We start from the raw sequence: 27,055 nt of genomic DNA, 5'->3' as shown, positions 1-27,055 counted from the left end.
GCTTGTACATACACCTACATATTTAAGTTCGTTAAACCAGCATAGGCCTTCAGACTCATAAAAGAGCCTTCGCCATTTACACCGATAGGTCGTAGTGCCGGTAAACGCTAGTCCATTCCGAGCATCAATCTAAAGATTGTACAGCTGAGATGTACAACCTTTACGTAATGCGTCCATTATGTCCAGACTATACGTAATGCGATAGAATTGACTTCGTAGAGCAATCAGAACAATACGTTCTGATGCATTTTCTTTTTCATCCGTCCGCTGGCCGGCGCCTGGTCTTAGCTGCAGAACAAAGCGGCATGGCCTAACGAGACTGCAACGCCTTGCATCGGTGTTTTTGCTCCGAAAGATTGCGAACACTCAGGCTCAAAACTACAAGGGTGAAAACAGCTTTCGGTTTACCAGATATGATCGGTGACTAAAACTGATCCTTGCGAACTAAGTGGTGAAAAGCTGCGAAAACTCAAACAAATTTCACTAGATCAGACCATATTACAACTTACTTTCTCAGCTAAACGAAACTCAAAGCTTAGTATTGGTCTGTGCTCGTTAACAGTTGCGACGTGGGCATATGTAGAACACAAGCCGTAACATTGACGTTTCGCTGTATGGGAAAATTGAGCCATAAGATGCTGCCAATCATAGTAGCTTTAATCAGGATAGTTTTTAGCAGGTGCCAGAAATATACAACAAAATATATTATATCAGTATTGACGTCACAGATCAGCGGTGACACAGTGTTTTTACAATAGAGCTCAGATCAGTGCTTTTCACAGATTGTTCAGCTAAGGTTCACTTCACATACTAAGCAGCATAAAATACCAAATAACTAGGCATATTACTAGTCGTAAGGATCGTAGCTGGCCGCAGTATCTTGCGACGAATGTGACCAGTTCGCTACGCAGCGTTTTAAAGCGTCGCGCCATTTGAGACAGATGGGCTCGAACGCTCGCCACGCGGTGATGCGTTCGGTTCACTGCAAGGCTGTGGGCTGCTGTTAGGTGTATTCACGCCGTGAGAAGCTAACTGGCTGGAAGCACGTACCTAATCGTCAGCTTTTTAATGCAATAGCGTTAAAAGCCCTGCCGATTTAGGAAGATTGTTGTTTGTGGATATCTGGGTTGTAGCTCCAGAGGCAAACGGAGGAGGTTAAAGCGACACATGTTAAATATTCATCCGGGGTTTTCTGCTGCTTACAGTAGCAGCGGCTTTGATTTAAGAGACTGAACATCACTGTTGTGGCCCTCTCACATTGCCCGTTGCACCCCTGGCTTAGCGTACTGATCGGTGGACAGGCATGGGAAAAACGCTTTTTATTTTCATAATGTTGCGTATAAAACTGAATGAGGGTGGTAGAGGTGTTCAAAAATGTTTGTTAGCATCTGTTTATACCAATATTGGATCATGCAAGAAAGTGTGAGTTCTGCACCGGTAACGATCACGCGAAGGTAGTGACGGTCGCCTGCGCGCTCAGCTGATTGTACGATGACGCCACAAAACCAAAGGTGATGTTGTCAGGTGCTTCTAGAACCACGTTTTCGGTAAATATAGGGCTACAGGGCATGCAAGTTTTGCAATATACGCAGGATTGAGGGATGGAAGGTGCGAGCAACAAAAAATGACTGAGCCTGCCTCCAAAAGGCATTCAAAACATTTTTCGCCACAGGTTTGACCCACTTTCTTTTCACACTTGGGAGCCGGGGTGTACTTTCTCGACATTTGTTTCGGGGGGGGGGGGGGGGTAAACCCAAAAACCCTGTGGTTAGTGAAGAATGATGCTTTAAAATGATAACCAAAAAATAGGAAACCACATCCATGATTAGGAGGCACAATCCCGTCCTCATATCCGAACAGGAAACTTCATGCATACAAGCTGGTTGGGTCAAGTATGCCTTTATCTGATAATTGTATTATTTAAGTCGCAACCATCATTCAGTGCTTGATGGCTGGCAAATGATACTTGAATGCAAGTGAACTCCCGAAGCAAAAATGTTTGATGGCTATGCCGCATTCCATTAAATTTGTCTTTGTATTGTGATTTATTGCATCTAGATTTATATGAAAGTGGTCTATGAAAGATATGGCTCCAGGTGACAATTCAGACGGTTCCAAATTTCGTCGGTGACAGAAAAGGCACTTTCTCACCCTTGCAAAACTACTTCGAATATTGTTTTCACTAGTTGGTTCAGAAAAAAGTAAACGATGGTTGGCCATATGTACAGCAAATGTTGAACCCGCTTCGGTGTGCCTTCGTGTTTAATCCACAAGGTTACTCACCACCTATTTCAAACATTGAACAATTCGGTAACCCTGCCTGGTATCGGCACAGCGAATGAAAAAATAAACAATGTAAAATGGACAGCGCCGGCAGTACGCTTGATGCGGTCATTTCGTGCCCATTTCACTCACCTAACTGACTTTTATGGCATTTTCTAGAAGCTCTGGCTCCTTTGTTTCAAATAAAACCCAAAACTTTAAGGAAATTTCCCCTCAAAATAAAACCAACCAATCCAGTAAACATTTTTTATGGGTGGGGCTATTGTACTAATAACCCTCCCAACGGACCCATCAAACGGACCCATCCAAGCGACCTTGACGTCACCAGTTGACACCAACAACTAGGGAGGGAACTTTCAATGCTTCCTAATGTTGTGTAAAACATGACGTTTGTCATTCAGTCGCCGCCTGCGAGTATTGCAAGTGAAATAATGCAATTGCACGACCCGTACGTTGCCAGTGTCCAGCAGTTGTCATTCTTATTTAGTTCATTTATTCGCTGAGGCGAAAGAAATGAAACACCGTGACGATCGAATATATTACTCGAGCTTCTTGCATTGAGGAACGTTAGAGAAACCACACGTGTTGAGCGAATAATAATTTGCAAAGGATGCAATGAAGGGACTCATGCAATGCAGCTTCGTAAAGCGAAGCCTGCTGCTGCAGTAAAGCAGCCCACCCAGTGCTTCGCGGAGTGTGGATATTTGAGCCCCTGGAAGGCCTGGCAGCGCAGGAGCATTGGAGCAGTGTTGACAAGTGGCAGCGACGCTAATTAGGGAAATATGGCATTTGTAGTAGCAACAATCACGGCTTCCTTCATGCTTTTGGAATGTTTTTTGGAAAGCTTTGGAACAGCTTTAAAAAAGCTGTTTCAAACAGCTTCTTTTAACAAAGATAAAACCAAATAAAAAGCAACAAACGATTCTTTTTTAAAAAGGTGTTCAGCTTTGATATGGAGTTTTAAAGTGGAATAGGCTTTTTAAAGACCTTTTGGTGCAGTTCACAGCCCTGCCCTTTTTCGGACCTAAGCCACTCTAGCTTTTAAGCTGCAAAGCCGCAAAAATGGGAAGAGCATTTCGGGGAAAGTATTGTAGTGTCATCATGGCATCATCATATAGTCATTCGAATTCTGCCATTTCATAAGTCATGCAGCGATTAAGGCCAGAAAAAGTATTATGGTCGAGTCTTTCATAACTGGCGTTCGTTAGCGCGATCTCAAGATATAACGTCCGCCAAAATTGGCTCCCATTCCATGTTGTGCAAGGTACGAAGAGGTAATTAAACAATGACGTGTTAAGGAGCATATTTACAAAACAGAGAAACTGTGGTGTCTGTAGCAGTCTCTTCTACTTAGAAGTATGCCAATAGGTATAAGTGGGCTTATTTCATCATATTTGATGCTTTTTCAACACCTTCAAACAGAAACGTTCCCTTTAAGACCTAAGCGAATCGAGTTTCTGAGCTACACACCCACGAATATGTGCAGATTATTTTGGGGAGACTATTTCAAGACCACTCATGCATCTATGGCGTCATCATAACCTTGGTCCAATTCTGTCATTCCGTCAGCCTTGCGGCAAGCAAATCATCAACATGGTTGATGGCGTAATGACAGAGTGATAAGCAACTTGGTCTCCCACGTGAGTGTCCGGGGGCTCATGCTGATAGGAGGACGACGCACGTCGCGTTCCTTTCATAAAGCGAAGATAAAACCGTACCTTGGCAAACCGTCGCTGCAGGTGCAAACATTAGCTCAGCCACACATCGCTTGCAACGAACCACGAGCACACTAATTAGGGATCCCTACGGATGGCTCAGGTTGCAGATGGAATGGGGTTTAACAGGGCTTGAAACTCACCTCCTTTGACTCGACAATTGAGCTCCAGCCTGTCTCCCTCGCTGAAAGTACCCGCCACTGTGTCCAGTATTCGGCCTTGAGGGTCGACTATTCTCACGTGTTCTGGAGCGACTGGGGTAAAAAAGAGCGGCCAGTTAGTTATCAATGACAGGCTGCTGATACACTATTCATATTGCTACATGAAAGTGTCGGACCTCCAATCTGGCTGTTCTATCCACACACCCTCGCTGCAAAGGGCGAGACCGGTTCTCTTTCTGGCTCGCACCGTGTCGCTGTCCATGTAGATACACATGATTGCAGTAGCCGACAAAAAAGAAAACCACACAAATGTTCGACTCCCCGCATATTTCACTGTCTGGCAGCGCCTCAGCCGATGCGGTTTTGTTGTATGTCCATAGGGCCAGATGTTACGCAAACCAATCCATAAGTATTCCTTGATTCTGAATGTCATATTCAACTAGTCCTTGGCTGCCTTGGCGTAGAAACGAGGTTGCATAGCCTGGCAAAAGGAACGCGGTTTTCGTTAGCACATTCATGCGCCTTGTGTTTTTCATAGTGATAAAGATTGGACCAGCGATAGGTAACAGCATCCCGCACGGACAATGAATTGTGTTCAATGCAAAAGTAAAAACCTTAAGCATTAATATTAACGGGCTACGATCCATTGATATTTTCCGTCCTCACATGAGTATCTGTAAAAAGGTTACCGTATACTGCCACCGGGATTCGATGCCGCAGCCAGCTGCTGGGGCTATATGGCGTTGCCGGTCTCTCGCCCTGTCAGAAAGGGCGGGGCCATAGGAAATCGAGCCCCGTGCTTCTACAATGAGCCATTCTCCTGGTTTCCCAGACGCTTGAACTCAGGAGCCCCTCCGCTCCTCCCCCCTCCCCCCTCTCAGGATCCTGGCTCTCACCACCCGATCTGAAATCCCAGGTCCACGGCAGAATTTTGTGGCGGAAGTTTAACGTGTTGGAATGCTCTGCACGATTCGTCCAGCCCTCTGACACCACCTGACCTTTCGTGTACCCGCTGCCCCCGACCGTAGTACATTCCAGTCAAAGACAGGTGGCGAGCGCCTATGTGACTCGAATCCACCCCTCCGCGGGTGGGTGCGCCCCGGGGCAAACGCTGTAATCTACTGAGCTACCGAAACGGCCAAAGTTGGGACATCATATTCATTCGAGTATTCACATTGCCCAAAAGCATAAAAGGACATGTGAATGTCACCACATCTCTTTTCCGTACACTTGAAAGTTACGCGACGGAGCAGAGTTCAGAGGACTTTGCACCGTGAGATGGAGCAACGCGCGGACCGCAACATTCTCGACGAGTCCGGACACAGGACCCTCTCGGGGGTCGAGGGTCACTGCGGCTTCCTCTCCAATGATCGCACATTTGCTGGTGTGTGATCATGTCGCCCGTTTTTTTATGCGAACGACAATCCGCAGTAATCCTGCAATTTCCCAACTAGCCGGTGGGCACCCTCACCTATGACGGTTAGGTTGACCAGGGCGTTACGAGTGCGCGAGTGCTGGAAGTCCACCCGGCACTTGTACAGGCCCTGATCTTGGCGGCTAATGTGGCGCAGCGTCAGCACGGCGGGACGTCGACCTGGCACGAAGTCCACGCGCGACCCGAACACCGAAGTGTTGTGCCACTTCCTCTTCTCCTCCAGCCGGTTCCGTAAATCATAGCTGGGAACAGACGAGTAGGGGCGCTGAGTCAACGTTGGGACCTATGGGTAGACCCGCAACCAACAGGCTGAACGTATGAGGCATCATTAAAGGCATAATTGTAAGGCATAATGATCATTACATATGGATAAAGTGCACACAATGTATAATTCAAGGCATAATTGTCTCTACTTCTTGTCTGTAAGCATCATGGCCTAAGTAACTGCTCATATTTTATATACGGTATGATGCAAATATGATTAACTCAGTTTTATGGACAGGTTGAGACAGATTTTGTGTACCTGACTGAAAAATTATTCAGACCATCGTCTTCGTCTGATGTTAGCTTGTACCCAACGTCTCAGCCAGTGATCTATTCGGTCGTTGTTATGTGTTACGGAGCCCTGAGAAGGACTTAATGGTGCTTAGTCACAGACACATTCGCGTCATAAGTCGAATTCTCTGCTTTTGAATTCCGGGGTTTCGAACCAGGGTCTTCTTGATTCCGAGTCGTGTTCTCTCAAGATGAGCACTTCTCCTTCTCCTAAATGAGCTAACTGGGAGGACAGTTCTCTGGTCTTCGTTTCAGCGCCACACCAGACCTCACAGTCTTACTCCGGATAGTTGCCTTTCTATGCTCTCCCAGTCTAACTGACAGAGGGTGATTGTCTCTTCCTTTTGGGACCTGTCACGGCTACATGGCATGTTACATATGTAGCTTTTTGTGTGGTGTTTATGTGCCAGTGGTCTAACTTTGGAAAGTTCTGTTCGCATCGTTGAGCTGCTTCTAAAGACTACCCTGGTGCATCGTCTACGGATTATTCTGATATTTTCTGACAAGCCCACGCTGTACGGTAATGTTGTCGTCGGCGATGGGATTTCCTGCGGTAGCCCTGCTTTTCGAACATGTTCTTTGGGATTCCCGTCTTTGGGCTTCCGGTCTACAGTCATGAAAGACATTCACAGAAGTCTTCTGCATCGCGGAAATGTCATTAGCGACGATGGTGCAACTACTAGGAAGGAAGTTAACCACCCAACCGAGACGTTTCGCAAAAACGGATGCCCGAGAGGCTTCATAGACAGGAAGCCAAAAGAGCATGCTCGACAAGCAGGGCAGCCAAAAGAAAAACAATAGCGACGATATCATTATCAAACCGCAAGCGTCCGCCAGGACCGATCAGAACAACCTGTGGACGGTGCAGCATCAGGGCAGTCATTAGAAGAAGCTCAACGCTGCGGAGAGAGCCAACCAAGGTCGGACCACCGACATCTAAAGCAGCACACAATGAACTGCATGTACAACATCCCGTGCAGCTGCGGCAGGTCCTAAAAAGAACAGATAGGTCGCCCCCTGACGGTCAGACTGGAGGAGCTCAGAAAAGAAGCCATCCGGGGCGAGATTCTGAAGTTTGATGTTGCAGAACATGCGTGGTTAGATGGCGATCACCAACCAGCACTGATGCAACCGCCTCGACAGAGAGCAACACTGGAAAGTCAGAAAGATCAAGGAGGCAGTCACGGAGCATTGGCTGGTAATCCCATCAGTAAACCAGGTGAAAACTTCATCCGACCATGGCACCCGATTCTGCGGAAAGGTCACCAAATATCTAGGAGATAAATAGTACGAAGTTCTGACACAGAAAGGTTACTTTTCCCGTTCGGATCAGTTGGTGAGCGTTTGATCCATCATGGAGGAGACAAACAACGGTGAGAAAAGCGAGTGCAATATAACTCGCACCCAGGAATCAGAAAATGTCCGCATTGAGCGGAACCACTTGCATCAATGTTGCCATGTGTCACACATCTACTCTCGCTCTGATTTGATCTTTTTATTACGCGGACTAATAGAAATGTCGACGCGACTCTCCACACCGTTTACAAATAGAGCGGTATAGTCTCACAAGAAAAAAACAGCGGGTTCGTCTCAAGGAGATCTCATGATCGGCGATAATTTCTATTGAGCACACTGTGATGCCGGGCTCCACAGCAGTGCCGGCCCGCCGCGCGCAATCGAAGGATTCGTCGGCTGCCGCACGCCGGCCGCGCCGCCTGTAGGTCTCCGAGCGGTGTTCCTAAATAAAGTGGTGTCAAAAGGCGCACACTAAATAACCCAAAGGCTCCTGCTATGTTCAACACAAACATACGACACACCGAAGAAATACCACCAGAAAAACCTTATGGGAGCGGGCTGCCGCCCCCCCCCCCCCCGCCCCTTATCCAAGCGATGGGTGACCATCATTGTCATTCTATTTTATTTATCAGCGTAGTTTCTGGTCTGTTCATCAGTAATTGAATGCATGCATTCGAGAAAAAGCTCGGTACGTTTTGTTCATGGTCTCAGACAACGCCCTTCCAGGCCATCATGCAGTCATTGTGATAAATCATGGGCCCTTTTCTCCGCCTAAACTTTTATCAGTAAAGTACGACAGTGCTGCTTACAGCCCTGACCAGGTTTGTATGCTTGACATTCAGTAAATATAAAGTGCTTATCATGTGCTTCCGGTACCAAAGGGGCAGTTTCCAGCCCTATGTCCAGTGATAAATAGCGCTGCACATTCACTGCAGCGGGTTTGTTGTTTGATTGCCTACCTTGTCGGTAGTTTTTTTCTGTAATGAGCAATGATGTTCATTCTCCTGATATGTCTTTTGACAGTGCGACTTTCCGCGAGCCAGAGTCCTGATGAAATCGCACGAAATTTTGTAATGGCATTGTTAGTAGTGTCTGTAACGGCGGGACATGACATTCGTGATGCATATGAACTTAACAGGGTTCCACTAACAGAAACGGACGAACCAATCCCAATGAATCGCTGGTAGCTGTGCGTGTGCTGCTGTCGCCTGGCGGCCGCGACAGCCAGCGACACCATCACCCCGCGTCGCCCGGCGGCCGTGACAGCCAGCGACACCATCACCCCGTACATTGACGCCACAGGGCCGCACAGCTGGCCTCCGTATCTTCGAGACGCCATGTGCGCCGTTCAGTGCAGGTGGTCTGTGGATCCCCGCACGCGGAGTGTCGTGCGCCGACGTCGGGGATCGCCGAACAACGTGACATGCGCGCGATGGCCGCATTAGTGCTCATTAGCTATGCCGCCAAAGTAAGTCTGCTGGCAGTCAGTCATGTACACGTCCCTAAGAATGCGCTGCCTGCGTGATGGCGAAGCTTTGGCGATGATGATTACAGATGATGTTTAAGTCATCTATCTCGCTAGCTACCGCTTCAAGGGAACGCTTCAAACCAATGCAGGCTGGTTCGACGCAAAGCGTACGAAAATCACGAAACACGTGACATGCTTTACGAGACATAATGCGTTCTATCAATTCGCACAATGTGCACAATAACGTCAGGTCAGAGTAAAAGAAAACGCTTCTCCGCCAAGTGTCACTCTATGACCAACTCCGAACATCGGCCACTAGTGTTGCATGATCTAAGCTGCTTGTTATGTTTAGGATTCGTTTATCTGATTCCAATGGCTTCTAGTGCTAGTACACGATTTCAGGATTCCTTTTTTCTTAATTAGGTCAGCGCAAACAAATTGCTGATCATGAGTTTCCCGCATCTGCTACTGGGGCGTCCTCTCCAGCAGGTGCATAGTAATGCGCCATCACGGAGATGTCACCGTCCAAAAAATGACGAATTTTGGAACCGACAGCCTCCGAGCGGACATATTGGTTCACAGACTTACACACTGGTGCAGCAAGTCGGATTTGGCCTGTTATCACGGTGTATGATTACACGGCTGCTAGGCGTCCTGCTGTTGCAGCAGAAAGTTGTATTTCGGTAATTTCGTCGGCTGATGTGGTGCTTCTGAGCATGTCCTATTGAAATGTGTTCGACCTTTTATGAATTTTGACCTTTGGACATAAGGGTTCTATGGAAAGAACAACAGTGGGCTGTAGAGCTAAAGAATAAACTGCAGTGAGTTGTACAGAATGGAATAAACCAGTGAGTTGAGTTAAGGATTTCGTAAGTTCGTTTTTTTTGCGATCCAGGGCTAACATGATATCTTAATATACAGTGCAATACCCGACTCCCAGTATTATATTTGCATTTCAAACCGTGCATTTCAAGATTCACCAGGAGAACAGGGGAATGTGCTGAGCTGTGCATACTGTGCCGTTGGAAGTGGCGTTGGTTACTGAAAAGTTGCTTGCGCCGTGTTCCAGTTACTGGTGCGTGTTGAATCTCGCTCACGCTTTCTCTTAGGACTTCCATCCACAGCTAGGAAGTCACAAGGTTTGATGAGCAAATGTTTGACGGACCAGAAAACCAATTGGCAGAAGAAAATCAAGATTACGAGTGGTGAATAAGCTGACTAATGGAACAACGTTAAAAAGCTCTTTGAACTAGCAAATATCATCTGCCTGTGGAATAATTGAGGAACTCCTGCCTTTTCGGTCGCAATCGGACACGCCTGATCTAGTTACGTGGCAGTGTAATTAAGTTCTGACCCAGTTGGCATTCGTTCAGTCTTCTTTCAGTCTGTGAGAACGTTACACAAAAGAACATTTTCCATTTCTAGTCAAAACATATATGTCTATTAAGAAATAAAATCGTCTTTATGCAATTAGGCAAACGAAACACATGTTGCCGTCCTTACAAGCGTTATAATTCACCTCGCCACACTGGCATCTTCACCAACTGTAAGCCTGCATAATGGGAATGAGCTCAACCGCATTAAGCCTTGCACTCCAACAAACTATGTTGAGGACCACACACTACGGCGTAAACACGGTACCAAACTTGACAACTGTTGAACCTACAAGCACACTGCTTACCTTGGACCTCGAAGCTCTCCAGGATTAACATCCACCAACACCACGTCACAGAGCGCTGTTACTAACATCCACCAACACCACGTCACAGAGCGCTGTTATTAACATCCACCGACACCACGTCACAGAGCGCTGTTACTAACATCCACCGACACCACGTCACAGAGCGTTGTTACTAACATCCACCAACACCACGTCACAGAGCGCTGTTACTAACATCCACCGACACCACGTCACGGAGCGCTGCTACTAACATCCACACACACCACGTCACAGAGCGCTGTTACTAACATCCACCAACACCACGTCACAGAGCGCTGTTACTAACATCCAACAACACCACGTCACAGAGCGCTGTTACTAACATCCACCAACACCACGTCACAGAGCGTTGTTACTAACATCCAACAACACCACGTCACAGAGCGCTGTTACTAACATCCGCCAACACCATGTAACAGAGCGCTGTTACTAACATCCGCCGACACCACGTCACAGAGCGCTGTTACTAACATCCACCGACACCACGTCACAGAGCGTTGTTACTAACATCCACACACACCACGTCACAGAGCGCTGTTACTAACATCCACCGACACCACGTCACAGAGCGCTGCTACTAACATCCACACACACCACGTCACAGAGCGCTGTTACTAACATCCACCAACACCACGTCACAGAGCGCTGTTACCAACATCCACCAACACCACGTCACAGAGCGCTGTTACTAACATCCGCCAACGCCATGTAACAGAGCGCTGTTACTAACATCCGCCGACACCACGTCACAGAGCGCTGTTACTAACATCTACCAACACCACGTAACAGAGCGCTATAACTAGCATCCACAGACACCTCGTAACAGAGCGCTATTTCTAGCATCCACAGACACCTCGTAACAGAGCGCTGTTCTGACAATCATTTGCACAGTGCTGGGCCACTCGAGGCGCTCTGAGTTCGCGGGCCGAGGTGAGACCCGGCGACTTTTGGAGGCGTCGTCGCCACGACCCGCTCGTGGACTCAGAGTTTCATTAGCTGATGGGACCAGGTCAGGGACGGTCGTCATGGGATGGCGTGTCGTGGGATGACCGCGCTGCGCACCACGCGAGGCACGTCCCAACGACGCGTTTGCCGGCTGGTGGTCGCCTGGTCGTCGCGCGTGGTGGTGCTGGTGAGGGGCGGGGGTACGAGCGTGCGACGCTAGGCATGGCCGCGCACGCGATGACTGCGGCGCCCGGTATGACCAGCTGTGGGGTAAGAGCATACATCCTACTGCGGATGCGGTTATGCCATGTCCTTTCGCACCGACTGTAGCTTTGCTAACCAACATTTTGATTGATTTAATTTAATTGCTCCCGGGATTTGTCCGAGGCGTTTATGCTATGGCCTTCAACATGGCATCCAAAATAGCGTCGTTTGCACAAGATAGTGGATCATATGCTATTTCACAGCTGAAGTGACCGTCTATTCTGTAACTTCACAGCCACCGATGAGCAATTTGGGCGCCACCAAGGGCTTGACAGCAAGACGGCATCCGCTGGAGACGCCAGACATCGTTTCAGGCCTGCGTTCTCAGATCATAACTCAGTCGGTTGGGAGCGACATCGCCTTGGTAACGGGTCAAGTTTCGCACATCGACGCCGAAAGCACCGTCCAGCTGAAATAAGATACGACGCTCGAGTGACTCGTGTCAGTGGACCACTATTGATGGACGCCGGGCGCACGTTCAACGCAGAAATCGAGCCAGCCATAGACAACGGCGATAACATCATGGCGACGTCTCTGACTGTCGGCTACTTGTAGACGCTTGCACGAGTAGGATTTTGTAGTCAATCTGTCCGCTACTTTAACCGCCGCCACCCATTACCCGCTCCCAATTAATGGTACTCGCGTGCTACATGTTCACCTCTAACATGTAGTAGGTGAATAGATAAGCTAACATGATAGGCATCTTTTCTGTTGCTTCCGGTGAGATACATCACGGACGGGGTGTTACGAGCCTTCCCATTAATAATAATTGAAAGCGGAGGGTTCAACATGCAGTTAAGAAAACAAGCCATCATCAGTCGTGTTACTGCACAGTTTAGACGCCAAGACCAGCCAGCATGAACCGCATCACGGCCGCTGGTCAGCTTGGGTATCAGCAGCCACTGGGCCCAAAGCGCACGCCGGGGAGCGCCGCGGTCGCCGGCTGTCGTCCGCGTGACGCGTGAGCGCCGCGGCGGCTCGCCGCACCTGTCCAGCTCGCTGTTTGCCTGGCCGGCCGCACTCCTGTTGACCTGATTAAGCTGCTGCCGCGGCCCCGGCGGGCCCGCCGGCACGCCCAATGGCCCGCTAACGACGACAGCGCGTGAGGTGGGCGCCGAAGGCGTCCATTCATCTGACGCCGCCGGCCGGCGAGAGGAGCGCCTATTACCGGCTCCAGGCCGGGGCAGGTCACTGTCAGAGGGAGGCTGTTACCGGCTCCAGACCGGGGCAGGTCACTGTCAGAGGGAGGCCGCTACCGGCTCCAGGCCGGGGCAGGTCACTGTCAGAGGGAGGCTGTTACCGGCTCCAGGCCGGGGCAGGTCACTGTCAGAGGGAGGCTGTTACCGGCTCCAGGCCGGGGCGGGTCACCGTCGGAGGGAGGCTGTTACCGGCTCCAGGCCGGGGCGGGTCACCGTCGGAGGGAGGCTGTTACCGGCTCCAGACCGGGGCGGGTCACTGTCAGGGGGAGGATGTTACCGGCTCCAGGCCGGGGCAGGTCACCGTCGGAGGGAGGCTGTTACCGGCTCCAGACCGGGGCGGGTCACTGTCAGGGGGAGGATGTTACCGGCTCCAGACCGGGGCGGGTCACCGTCGGAGGGAGGCTGCTACCGGCTCCAGACCGGGGCAGGTCACCGTCGGAGGGAGGCTGTTACCGGCTCCAGACCGGGGCGGGTCACTGTCAGGGGGAGGATGTTACCGTCTCCAGGCCGGGGCAGGTCACCGTCGGAGGGAGGCTGTTACCGGCTCCAGACCGAGGCGGGTCACCGTCGGAGGGAGGCTGTTACCGGCTCCAGACCGAGGCAGGTCACCGTCGGAGGGAGGCTGTTAACGGCTCCAGACCGAGGCGGATCACCGTCGGAGGGAGGCTGTTACCGGCTCCAGGCCGGGACAGGTCATTGTCAGAGGGAGTGTGACATGAGCTCCAACCTCAGATATCGTATCTTCAACGTCCGGTTACACACGTCCATGTTCGCATGCTGATCCTCGCAGGATGGCTTTAACCTGCATCTTCCACGTATCACTCTGAACGTTTGACAGCGAATACAAACCAGTAGCGGGCAGTAAAACGATAAACGTAAACATAAAACTAAGTAACAGCTGAAGCTGGAGACTGGATGTGCCATTGGTGTTTTACGACCCCCTCATGTGCTGAGGCTATATTGTGTCCCTCGCCTCTCACCCCGACAGGAAGGGCGGGCGCCACAGGGAATCAAGCCTCGCACATCAAGAGGGGCAGATGAGCAGCTTAACGTCTATACAAGCGGTACCTCGACTGGGTACTATATACCTCTGGGGTTTTCCCACCCCTGAGGTAATAAGCTCTCAACGGGGAGGGGAAGAATGCTCCCAAGGCATTTACAATTACTTGCTGCCTGATCTACGGTGGGAAGTCCCTACATTACATTTCTTGGGAGCTTTCCTGCCTTTGATCATGCAGTCAGTAATTGTGAATGCTCTGGCAGCATTGCCTCCCCCGCGAGACACATCATCCATTCATTACCGGAGGTGGGCTGCCGTCATGCCTCAGCACAATTGGATATCCAATGACTCATTGGCGGGCGCTGCGAAAACAGCGGCACGCTCAGCAGTCACGCTGCCGAGCGTCTTAGTACAGCGTGGACTGGAACCATATTATCCCAGGTCTTGTGGTAATGACAGCATTTAGTCAAGCGCGCAGTCAAAGCCATGGAGCTTTAGCGGCGCCCTTAAAGGAAGAGTAGGATGAGAGATGCCGGGCAAGTGCAACCTTGATGTCAGAGGCCAAACATGGTTTACTTGGGGGTCTTCTCAGTTGAATGCTCAGCTGAAATTTTGTGGTGCGTTCATTGTTATTCTGAGGTATCCTGATCTGTCGCTGGCTCATTCTGGAATAATGGGAAGGTGACGATTCCAGATATCTGATTTGTTTTGGCACATTTTGCATTTCAACATTTTGCTGGTGTACCTTGCCTTCCAAATATGAACACACTGCATGCTTTGATTCAGTCTCAGCAGAATTGATTCAATTCTGGCTTAAAACAAAAAGGGGCTGGCTCCGACTACGACACCGACAACTCAGCTCGACTTCGATCCTATCCGTTCCCACGGAGTTAGAGTTTGAACTCATGTTGAGATTCCAATTCACGGACATGTGGATGAATTTTGAAATCCTTGTTGCTTAAATTGATTCCAGTGAGAATGGTCTAAAAAATGGCCTTTTACATGAAAGCAGCACGGGAAAGTTTATTTCGACAGCTATGCATCGCTTCTTCTGCGTGAAATGTCAGGTGGCGTTAGAGGACAGGACGGACCTTGCGAGCATTGCGGCACATTAAACTTTCGCCATCAAATCATGTCGTTGGCTCAAATAACTAATGCAGTTGATTCGAAAACTAATGAGCACTGCTCAGCGTGTGGTCTGATTCCAGAAATCCAGTAATTTGGATTAAATCTTTCTAAAAAGAAAATGCAGTTACTCATGATTGGAGTTTTGGGGGTGCACTTTTATGCTGTACAGTTATGAATATGCTCCGTTGCTTAAATTTCTTTAGGAGTCACCTCAACGAGGACTTGACTGACTCGACTCCGAAGCAATGAATGACAGGGGATTTCAAAGGTATCGATGCCACGCCGACTGAATGCATATTTGGCGGATTCCGGGGTCGATTCCAACTCCACCCCCAGGCAAGCACGAGGCTGGCGATGGGAAACGCTGGTCTGAGATTTGTTCTTGAAAACTTTTTAATTACAAGAATCATTGCGTTGCATTTTAAATTAGGTAGCGTTATGATATTGCTGCTCCCTCTGTCCAATTTACAGCATTTTCCCATGGAAATGCTATAACTTGTGACCCATTTGTAAAGGTCATGTCAGAGTCAGGTTTCTCATCACCTCGACAGCACAGTTCATTTGCTGGCATCTGGGCCATGCTATTGGTTTGTCTTGTAGCTATCATCAAGTTCAACGTCAGTTATGTGTTGTTCTGTCTGAGAATGGAGGGTAGGGTCATCATAGGTCAAGTTTGGTTGAACATGCCCAGGTGAGCTTTTATGCGACAATAAAGGTGCACGCGAATGCAAGAATATGTCGTGATTCACGCCTCAACATGATGTTGGCAAACTTCATGCGACCCATCGTAGATAATTCATTGGGCAAAGGCTACGATGGCTCAGAAAAAATTCAACGCAAGTAAGTGTCGATCATCATGGTTCACACCTTGATTAACGCAAAGTATGCTGTATCGGTGATGCATCATTTTTTAACTAATGTTGCTTGCGGGTACTTACCTTCAGGGGTCATTGAGCTTTCATAGACCAATCAAGGTTGGTTGAGTTGTCAGTGACTGTAAGCGGCATCTGAGCTGACCCGTCAATACCTGTGACTGCAGTTGCAAAATGTATAGAGTTCAGCTTCAGTGCCCATGCTCATGTTTGCAAGTCATGGCGTGACGCTGCATTACGACTACTAGTGCAGCACACTTCATGACTCTGTGGCCTCCTTTGACTTGACACAACTTCTTCACCTAGTTTCCGGACATTGGTCATCAGAAACAGTTCGTCCTATTAGGCCTAATGTGTATAGTGCAGCTGAATATGGTGGGTACCATATGGGAGATAAAAGAACTATTTTGTGTCATAAGGAAGCAGCATGATACCTGTCGACGACCATATGCCTGTCATAGCTGTCATAACCTACCAGCGATCATATGCATGAACGAAATCATTGCTAAGTGAGATGGTGTTAAATAAAACTTAAGAGCGTCTCACCGATGATCACAGCACAAATTCCCAAACTATACAGCAACACAAAGCGTGTGTCACCTCCATGATCTAGCTCGACCTCATAGGTCACATATTGACCCAGAGAAAAGAGCACAATTGAATAGATTAGACGGTGATTAATTTATCGAGCTTTCCCCGTTTTTTGCTGTATTGTTTAGAACGACACTGGGACTATGTATTGCGCACTAGTGAACATTTCAGATGTTGCGACTATTCCATGACTTGCAATGTCATTCATTCACCCATATCCCAAAAACAAGACAATAGCAGAACCAAAAGACAGCGAGGAACGCGCTAATGGCTAAGGAATTCCCTTGTGTTCCCTAGCTTGGAAATCATGCCGGGAGGAAACATTTTGTCTCATTTACAGCATAGTCCGTATGAGACTGTTATCATGACCTGAATGTTTTTTACTGACCTGATACCAAAAAAGAACATGGCGTATAACTCAGACGCTGGGCAGTATGCTCCTGCGTTCCACGATATTATATTTTTCTTACTTCAAAAGTGGGTTGGAGAGCCTCCTCCCCCTTCCCCGTCGTCTGGCGAGGGCTTCAAATGGCCCTATCGAGCGAGGATAATCAAGCAAATTACCTTGGCTGCATGTTCAGGTTCCTTATGTTTGCATGGTACGTCGATATGTAACGATGTTGTGGGTCTACTTCCACTGCAAAGGGGAAAACACTTCGGATGGATTTATGGTGCGCACATCCATTGACAACCGTCACACATTTCGATCAACGATCGAAATGTGTGACGACAATGATCTCACTCGCCTCCTTTTAATAAGGAAGGCGAATGACCAATGCAACCGAAGAGCAAACTTCCAAAGCTGGGAACAGTGTTGCATATAATTTTGTTTACATTTCCTCCTCCACTTCTTAGTAATTCGCACACGTTTGTTGTAATCACAACTACGAACACATCAGCAATGGATGTCACATTTGTACCGACTGAATGGACCCTAAGCCAGGAATTTCAACGATGCATAGACTAATAAATAGCCTTAACGCCTCCTAGGTGTTTCATAACTTCAACTAAATAGGATTTGAACAGCACGATTGGACAGCTGGAAGTAGTTTTGAGTCTGGGCTAGAAGGGCAGAGTCAGCGAAATTACCTAATCATTGATTAAATTGCCTTTAGCTGACACACAGATCACAGTAAATCGGCGACAATGCCTTCTACCACGCACGACGTACGCCAGGGCGCCATGCATGTTTTCTTGGCACACAAAGGGGTAGAGGGCCAGACTGTTCGTAACTGGGTCCACAGCGTGGCGGCGGCGAGCGGCGAAGCGTTGGAAAACCACACCGTTGTGCTATCGCATTCGTTCGAGCACGATTGCCGCAGGCTATTGACCGCCGCGTCCCATCTGGACCATCAACGCCATTTTGTGGTGCGACCAATTCCGGCCTCTTCCCCCTATAGGCACATATTGCACCTTACCAATCACTGCGCTTGGCGGGGTTTTATAGCCCGGGATGATACCAATACCTGGCCCTTCCCACATACGTAGAGTGATCTGATCAATATGAACAGGGGCGTTGTCACCGCGTGTGGTAGGGGAGAGGGAGGGGGGGGGGGGGCGTGCCACGAACTAATTTAACATCACATTATGCCCATGGCGCTGAATGGAAGGAATGAGCCCACCACATCCCTCGACATCAGCCCATGGTAGTCTTCTTATCATTGCCTTTACCGAGCAGTCCTCATGGAGCAAAAGGCGGTGGCATGCTTCCAGGTAATCTTTGTCCATGCGATCCTCGCCACAAATGTTCCAGCTCTAGCTAATGCATTCTGCCTTCTCACCTGTACACCGGTGTGTCTGAGTGTGCCGTGTACCAGAGGACGATAAGGGTAACGTCGCCTGCAGGTGCGCTCATGTCACAGGGCAGGCCAACCTCACGGCCCGCCAGGCCGACCACCGTTGTCACAGAAGCTGGGGACAGAACACGTCAGCGTTGTCACGCAGCCCATCACACCGGCTTCATCTGTCACAGAAGCTGAGGATGGAACAAAACCATCACTGTCATGTGAGACAACCAGACCGACAGACCAGTCTAACCCGACGCCGTCATCGTGAGCCGAATGGAAAAAGTGAAGCGATTTATCCTAGCACTCGCCCTACTGGCGTTTTGTACTTTCGCCACACGAGGAGCCTCTGAGGGCCTCCCTAAGATCTCGAATGTTCAGTAAGCCCAAGCCAAGTAGAAGCGAAACGGGAAAGTTCTCGTCCAATTGTATCAGACACGCTTGACTGGGGAATGCTGAATGTGAGCTTTGACAAGTTAAATTAGGTCATTGGGGTCCAATCAGGCCTTTTTTAACACCCGCCTTGTTATCTCATGAACCAAGCATGCTTCGAACATATAGAAAACAGTGTTCAAAAGCTTTCCAAAACGTCATCAACTGGGCACTAGCAGACATTCACAGGTGTTACGTTTGATTTATCATGCGAGATAAGGCATGTGAAAAATATTTTTACATTGGCCTGCCCTGCTGTGTTAAAGACTACAACTGGCAATGCGGAGTTATGAAGGCCTTACAAAACTGTAACATAATAATCTGGAGGGTTAAACACGGGCTCGGGTGGTTGGCTAAATACCATTCACTCGGGTAGGAGGGCGGTCAATTTGGCCCACTGGGATCTCGACAAATAAGAAAGCTAGAAACATCGAATTTACAGCGTGTCTTGACCTATACGCGAACCCACTTAAGTCAAAGTTTGAGCTTCCTAAGCCATGACCTTCAGGTTAAATAAGGTCAAACAAGATAACATTCCAAATTGGTCTCTTAAGTGCCCCAAGAACCTAGGCAACTGTTTCTAAGCAAAAGCACAAGCCCATTTGAGGTCAGTGACTTTCCTTGACCTTTTGAAGGTCATGGTCACCAAAATCATACAAGACTTCTCTGAGTTTTGCATTTGAATAGGCGACAAAGATTACACCAGGCAGCATGTTCCTAAAACAAAACGTCTGCCCGGGTCATCTTAGGTCAATGACCTGTTCTGACCTCTAAGAAGTCAATGGAAGATGCATAGTGCGATTCTGTCAATAAATTCGAAATGAGCACTACAACCTATCCCATACAGCAGGCCCCAGAGAATAAAGCATGTTGGTTTTGGCTCTGGTCTGACCTTCATACCTAACCTTAGGTCAACGTAATTTGCTCATTCAATATTTGTGGTACATAAGAAAGCACCTCAGAAATGTATGGCTTCGTCAAACACTCTGTTATTGTATCAGATTGGACGGTTCCCTAGATAGTGCCTACGCTGAAAACATGGCCTGACTTTGGCCTGCCATAGGCCAGCGATCTTACAAGGTACAGCTAATTTTTTCAAGTCAAGCGATCTGCTATTAAATTGTCTACAGCTATGCAAAATTTGGCGCGACTGCGCCGGGCCGTTCGGAAACCATTCTGGAAAATCCTTCGGGGGGGGGGAGGTCAACGTAACCCCCCACCCGAGCGCGTGTTAAGAAGCATAACTTTCAAAAAGATCACATCTAACTATAAACGTTAAATTTTGGCCATGCTTTAACTTGGATGACATAGCCTTGAGAAAAACACCCAAAACGGTATCACTGCAATTCAGAGGCGTACATTTAAGAAACTGCGTCTAGAAAGCCAAGTTGGAATGTATGGCATGCGACAATGAAAGTTTTTTCAACTTTTCCGGAAAGTGTCATTCACATGGTTTCCAGGAAGGGTCCATAAACAATGAGTCTCGAAGCTAAGCTACGTTAGTCTACCGGATCTCGTCACGATAATAACATCGTAGCCGCTTGCAGTCACCTGTTAAGGGAGAATGAGGCAAATTGAGTCACGGGATGTGTACGTTGTGCCCTCCACGCACGCACGCACGCACGCACGCACGCACGCACGCACGCACGTTTCTCGGCTATAATACTCCACTCTTCCTTTCTTGCACGTGCTCTGGCGTCGGCAGCCGGTGAACTTAAGTAAAACAAAACAAACGTACATATCTTACTATTTGGACATGCTATTACCACGCGGCTTGCCAAAAACTTTGGATTGGCTTATCAGTTATAATCATCGTGACTGTCGCCTGCTCTTCCCCTTCCATTGCTAAATTATCAATGTTAGTAGCTGGCGTGACATCATCAAAGCTTGCTCATCTTTTTCAGTAAAGGGCTTTGCAACCTAGGAGCGTTACATCGGTCCCTGATATTTTACATTTATTTTATCACGTGGCGTTTGTTTTCATACCCCGCCTGCGAAAGACCGTATTGTGCAACAGGTCTGCAGTTAGATGACATTTATCGTCTTAGAGGGTCAGCAAATATGAACACCTCATCTGGAAATTTTGCCGTAGATATTCAACCGGTACAATTTGTATCGCCCTCTCCTTCTGCGTTAGATTTAAGATGCAAATTTCAGAAGTTAATTAAACTCTATAAGAAAATCAGTATGACTTGTCTGCTAAAGGGAATGCTTCACATTTGGAGATATCGAAGCAAGTATCAAATATGATGAAACAAGCTCACTTATACCTATTGATATAGGTTTTAGGTCGAAAAGACTTCTCTACACAGCACAATACTCTATTCATTAAATATATTTCTCAATGCGTCATGGTTTGATTACGCCATCGTACCTTGCCCAACATGGGTTGAGAGCCTATTGACGGCCGTAAAATCTGGAAAGCGCGCTGACGAACGCCAGATATGAACGCCTTGGCAATTAATTTTTCTTGGCCTTGATGGCTGCATAGCTTATGGAATAGTAGGGTTCAAAGCGCGTTATTATAACGGCATGAACGTCAAGGTGACTTTGAAATACTCTCCCCGATATACCTTACCCTATTTTCGCGTGCGTGTATCTCAAAAACTAGAGAGGCTGAGGTCTTCCAAAGGGCAGGATTGTGAACAGTACCGAAAGGCCTTCAAGATGGCTATTTCAATTAAAAAAAACAATAACTGCGGAACACTCCCTTTAAGTGCCGTACATTGCAGTTTCACATGGCTGGAGTACCAAGCGCAAAAGAACTGCGCATGATAACTTTCCGGCTGTAAATTCAAAACTTCATGAGCATGTCTACAATAGACGCCACTGGATGCTGCTATCTATACCAGCAGTACGACACGATAATGTTGGGTTGCGCAAGCTTAGTTAGCAGCGCATTGAGCCATGACGCCCAAAGGCCTGGGCTTCATTTCCTGATGACAGACATCCAAGTTTATGCCTGTAACACCAGCCACATCATTTCACTGCAGAGTTGTTGCACGACGTTATCCCTCACCGCTAGATTACGGAGAAGAAGAGCGCAGCTTAAATGAAGAGTGCATGCTCTTGATTTCCCGGATTTAATTTTTTTTTAAAAAACATCAGCCCAATCATTGCCAAACTGATTGGTGATTTCACTTCGTGCTTGGCCTCATGCCGAGTGGGTCTTAAGGCCTTTGCACAACAACCATTTGGCTAGTTCACTCGTCTGCATAGTGCATCTCGGCTGTGATTTTTCACTGCTGGGTGTTAATTAATCGTTTCTGTTGCAGCTGTAAAGACAAAAATCGCTGCTTTGCTCGGCCATGAGTACTTCGCATTCAGCCAATTTCAAATATCTCAGCTGTAGAACAGAAAGTTGGACCGGTTCAACAACATGGTTACCAGGCGCCCAATCGCAATGGAAGCGTGAGACTTCCGCCACTTTTGTTGTCCTCATGGAGGTGACATCCAGTGCTGGCCGAAAGCTTAATGATGCTTGATGAGCTGTGCCGATGCTTTTTTGAACGACGATGTGAGGATAAATCCCACTTTTGTAGGCATAGCTCCGACATTCGTGGTCTACATTTACTCCTGATTATTCGGAATAATGAGACTTGCGCCCTATATGCAGTAGTTGCTATCATACCAGGCATCCATGCTAGAAAGCTAGTAAAATAAAACTAGACAAGAAACTACAAAAGAAGCAAACAAACCAAAAGTGCGTTAAGATCTTCAATGATTACTTTTATATCGTCGGCAAACCCTAAATTCGGCAATTCATGACGCACGCATTCAACACTTTTTTATTTAGCAAGAGCATTTGCGTCATCCCTTGAAGTTTGTATTAGATGCTTGACAACTGCATTGTTTTTCGTCCTGATGCTTTACTTGGTTAGTTGTCATTTAATATGAGGTAGGAAAAATAGTTTTTCGACACAGTAAAAATCCTGCCATAATGCCAGAATATTGTAGTTTTGGTCGAATCGCAGAAGACCAATGACGTTATGACGTTCCTTATTCTAGCGATTTAAGGGCTCTTAAAGTCTCGGCAGCAATAAACAATGCACCTACATTAACCAGACATCTAGACAGTAAGCGGTGGCCTGTAATGTCAGCTAACCGTATAGCTGCATCTGCCCTGCGTGGGTTGGCCAGTCGTGCTTTTGACAGGCAGGATTGAATCAGGATCTTTAATCTTGGATTTAAGAGGATATTGAATAACGTAATTTGTCCAGTGCATTTGCCGGGAATATTATTCACATGGATAAGACTGGAGCATTAGCCTTATCCCTCGGAGAAAAACTAAGAGAATGAACAGATAGTTGGGTTGACATTTCGCCAACATGCCTTTATCGAAACAAAAGCAGAAGTGAAATAAAAATTTTCTCTGCACAAGTGAAATTTTCACTTCTGCTATTGTTTCGATAAACGCTTCTTGCCGAAATGTCAACCCAGTTATATCTCCATTCTCCCAGTTTTTTTCCGAGAAATAAAGCTAATATTACTGTCTTATCTATGTTAGCAGCATATTGGCCAATACTTACCGCACCGCCATTACCGGCCTTGGTTACAAACTGTAGAATTACATCCAAGTTGTGCTAAGACATGTTGAGGAAATGCAACGTATTGAAATGCAAGATATTTCATCAGGAAGCGTATTTATAACATGTCGCGACGCCACCACCATTTCGCCTCCTTATTCAACTAAAAGCGAAAAGTAATACGCCCAAATCCTGAAGTTGAAGATCAAAGGTGTCAGATAGGTAAAGATACCGGCGACCAGGTGTCGTAGCAACGCGACATAAAATAGTGTTGAATTAGTAGATGAATAAATATTAAAGTGATACTAAATATTAAGTAAATAAGTACATGATGTTCTTAACGATGGTTTTTGTCACAAGGATATCAGTTATTCTTGGAAAATATGAAACCATGATGTCGTTCCACAGCTTAGGGCCAAGGCAAGATCCTGTAAATAGTCTATAATTACGATTAGAGAAAGGTTGGTCTAAATGCTTTGCCGGCCTCATATCCGTGTCATTTGATTCGTAGAGCTTGTAAATTAAATCGAATGATGCGGGGGCTGTGAAGTTACAAATTTGTGCATCACAATTCACATTTGGAATTTAGCAATATCCGATAGTTTCAAAAGTTTGTATCGTTTAAACATTGGCTCTGGGCTTTGTGGAGGATACACATTTTCTATAAGACGCACGGCCCTTTTTTGCAAAATGACTAACCGATCTAGTTGAGAAGCATACTTTGTACACCAAACCAAGCAGTAGTAATTTAAATAAGGAAGAATCAAAGTGTTATAGAGTAGATGTGACGTTGTTTTGTCAATAAAGTACCTAATCCTACCTATTATTCCAATATTTCTACTTACTATGCTTGCAACAAAATTAGTGTGGCTTGTAAAGTTAAGAGATTTGTCAATGATTACACCAAGGTATTTTATTTTTTCTCTTCAGTAGGTGATTTATTAATTTGCACATTTAGTTGGAAATGCGAAGAAAGGGTAGTGTAATGCTGTGTAAATGTTTTTGATACGTTCAGGGAAAGAAAATTAGCAGCAAACCAGGAAGTCATTAGAAGCAAAAGCGTACTGACATTGTTTTGAAGTTCAGCAATACTTGTATTTTTGAAAACAATCGCAGTATCATCAGCGTAAGACAGACAAATCAAGTTACTGCTTAATTTAAGCGAGTCATTTATGTACATTTAGAAGACAATTGGGCCGATAATGTATCATTGTGGTACCCCCATTGCTACGTTTTTGATTGTTGATAGATAATTCCTGATTTTTACACATTGAGTTCTGCCAGACAAATAACAAGATATGATTTCATGAGATTTTCGTCGAATACCATATTTAGTAAGTTTACGTAGACGTAGGTTTATGTTTACAGTGTCAAAGGCTTTTTTCAAATCTAAATACAAACGTAACACATATTCCCCGTTTTCAAAAGCCTTAGTGATGGTTTCCTGCAGAAGAAGAATTGGCATGTAAGTACTTACGTTCTTCTGAAATCCGAACTGATTTTGGTGAGTTAGGTGGCTTCGGTTTAGATGAAGGACGAGTCTTATATATGGGTTTTTCGAGAATTTTGGATATAAACGGCAAAATACTGATAGGTCTGTAGTTATTGACAAGTTGCGAGTCCACATTTTAAAGATAGCGGGCTGTCATTAGCTGACTTTGGCTAATGACTACTTTAAGCCTTCTCATCTATGGTTTTTCCCTACCTATTACATAACACAATTCTTTCGGCTCCGCACCACCTCTTCGCCTGCTTCTTTACGTTTGTTTCATCTTCCTAGTTGGGAGTGCCGCGACTTGATTTTATGTTTTCTGGTGTTAACGTACGGTTTGCTGCGTCGCGGGGATTGAGGGAGGGGCGCTCCTGGCTACCTGTTCTCGGGCAACGGCACAGAAAAAAAATTAAGTGCAAAGAAGACGCACCACCATAATCGTATGTAGTATGTAGGCCAATGTCAATGTAGGCCAATGAATATGTACCAACTGTTGCATACAATCTCGGTTGATCGCGTAAACCATGGACCACGCCGTTTGCGGGCACTTTTAACCTGATTTCGAGCAAGGGGCAGGCGGATTTCACCCATAGTGTTGTCTTTTTGCTGATGTCACCAAAATGGTTTGCAGGAAGCTGCTGCCATTGTCTGATTTTTATCACTGTTTCGGCGTGCTTTGTTAACATTTAGGGTAAATAGTATGTGCAAAGCTGGTTCCAGAGCCGGAAATCTGGAAAGAGCTTGGTGATCATCTCAAGATGGTAATCTCTCCGCATTCATGCGCACCGTCTTTCGTTCGATACCTGATACCTTTGGTCAATAGGGCAGTTGGAATGTGGGTATGGTTATTGCCATGCAGAAGAACTACCGCGCCAGAGGTGGTTCCAAGAATCGGAAAGGGAAACTTTCAGACGGGGTGAAACGCATAGTGGGCGGCCAATGCAGGCGGATAGGGGATGCACTTCGGCATCTATTTGGAAACATACGTGCTTCGGGCAATTTTTGCGCGAACAAGTTGCAAATACTGCAACAAAGGCGTGGTCAAATTTTGCACCCGAGGTTGAAAAGGAACTTAGTCACTGGTGTTGTCACCTTTTCACAATTTTCAAACCCGCTTCACTACGCAAGGAAAATTTCCCAAAAACGACACACGGGCCTACCAATCCTGTGCTTTATTTATATGTTTTTGTTTTTTATTCCTTTATTACTACACATACTCGATTCCACAATAATACTAGAGCCAACACAAGGAGTTGTAAGTGGCCTGCGAACACATTTCGTTCTTATGACTTACATTGAGAACTTCCATTTTTCATTCAAGTTGAACATGTTTCTTCTTGTCGTAACATTAGGACTATGGTACGACGCTGTAAAACTGCTTCGACTGCTTCAGCTGTTTTTTTTTACTAGCACTGAAGTTGTCATATCTCACGCATTTTAACAACTACAATTTTGACTCGTTTTGAAGACACTGCAGAAAGACAAATCTATGCAACGCTGCAATCTAGACATCACCCCAGACATTTGTCTTTTGGCCAAGACAAAATCATTTTAGTCTTTCAGAAGAATGTTTAAAAGCAGCCAAAATCCAGGCACTTAAGAAGTAAACTGACTGCCCCGGCCTGTGTTGGTGTATGTAAAACATGACTGAACATACCATTGCTTGGTGAAAAACATGACTGGATCAACCTTTACCTAGTGGAAAACATATGACAGAATCTACCTTTTCCTGTAGCAAAAAACATGGCTGGATCTACCATTATCATAGGGTTTCATTCCTATATATCTAGACATAGGCGTACCTTCTGTAAACAATGATTGGCGATGTCTAAATCCCGAAGGTAGGTATTTTGAACCTGTCAATTTCTCAAAGAAACATTGGCATATGTAGCATATACTGAAAATGGATAGCCTCACACATTCATATATATATATATATATATATATATATATATGTGTGTGTGTGTGTGTGTGTGTGTGTGTGTGTCTACATACACATTACATTTCCCGGAGACAATAGCAAGAACAGCATCATACATGGCCAATAGGCACCACAAAAGCACATCTTCCAATTGCATACACAGCAGCGGGTCCATTTTCATTTGTAGTGTACACCATCAGTAAGAGATCAAGTAAATTGGTCAGTAAATTGGTTGCTCCCAGCTATACGAAGTTTGATGTGATTTTTG

The 27,055-nt window shown here is 46.7% G+C and overlaps 1 protein-coding gene across 1 annotated transcript in view; it reads right to left on the bottom strand.

Moving 5' to 3' along the window:
• Nucleotides 1-3,848: 3,848 nt before the first annotated feature.
• The window catches only part of LOC119094259 (uncharacterized), a 43,546-nt gene continuing 20,339 nt past the window's right edge, over nucleotides 3,849-27,055 (bottom strand). Inside the window, exons 2-5 of the mRNA XM_037217334.1 lie at nucleotides 18,414-18,543; nucleotides 5,631-5,836; nucleotides 4,142-4,252; nucleotides 3,849-3,853 (exon numbers count right to left, since the gene is read on the bottom strand). Coding sequence (XP_037073229.1) covers nucleotides 3,849-3,853; nucleotides 4,142-4,252; nucleotides 5,631-5,836; nucleotides 18,414-18,543 — 452 coding nt within the window. The remainder of the gene's footprint in view (nucleotides 3,854-4,141; nucleotides 4,253-5,630; nucleotides 5,837-18,413; nucleotides 18,544-27,055) is intronic.

This window comes from Pollicipes pollicipes, unplaced genomic scaffold, assembly GCF_011947565.3.
Source record: "Pollicipes pollicipes isolate AB1234 unplaced genomic scaffold, Ppol_2.1 Scaffold_4002;HRSCAF=4701_pilon_pilon_pilon, whole genome shotgun sequence".
NCBI lineage: Eukaryota > Metazoa > Arthropoda > Thecostraca > Pollicipedomorpha > Pollicipedidae > Pollicipes > Pollicipes pollicipes.
This window is presented reverse-complemented; position numbering and strand designations above follow the sequence as displayed.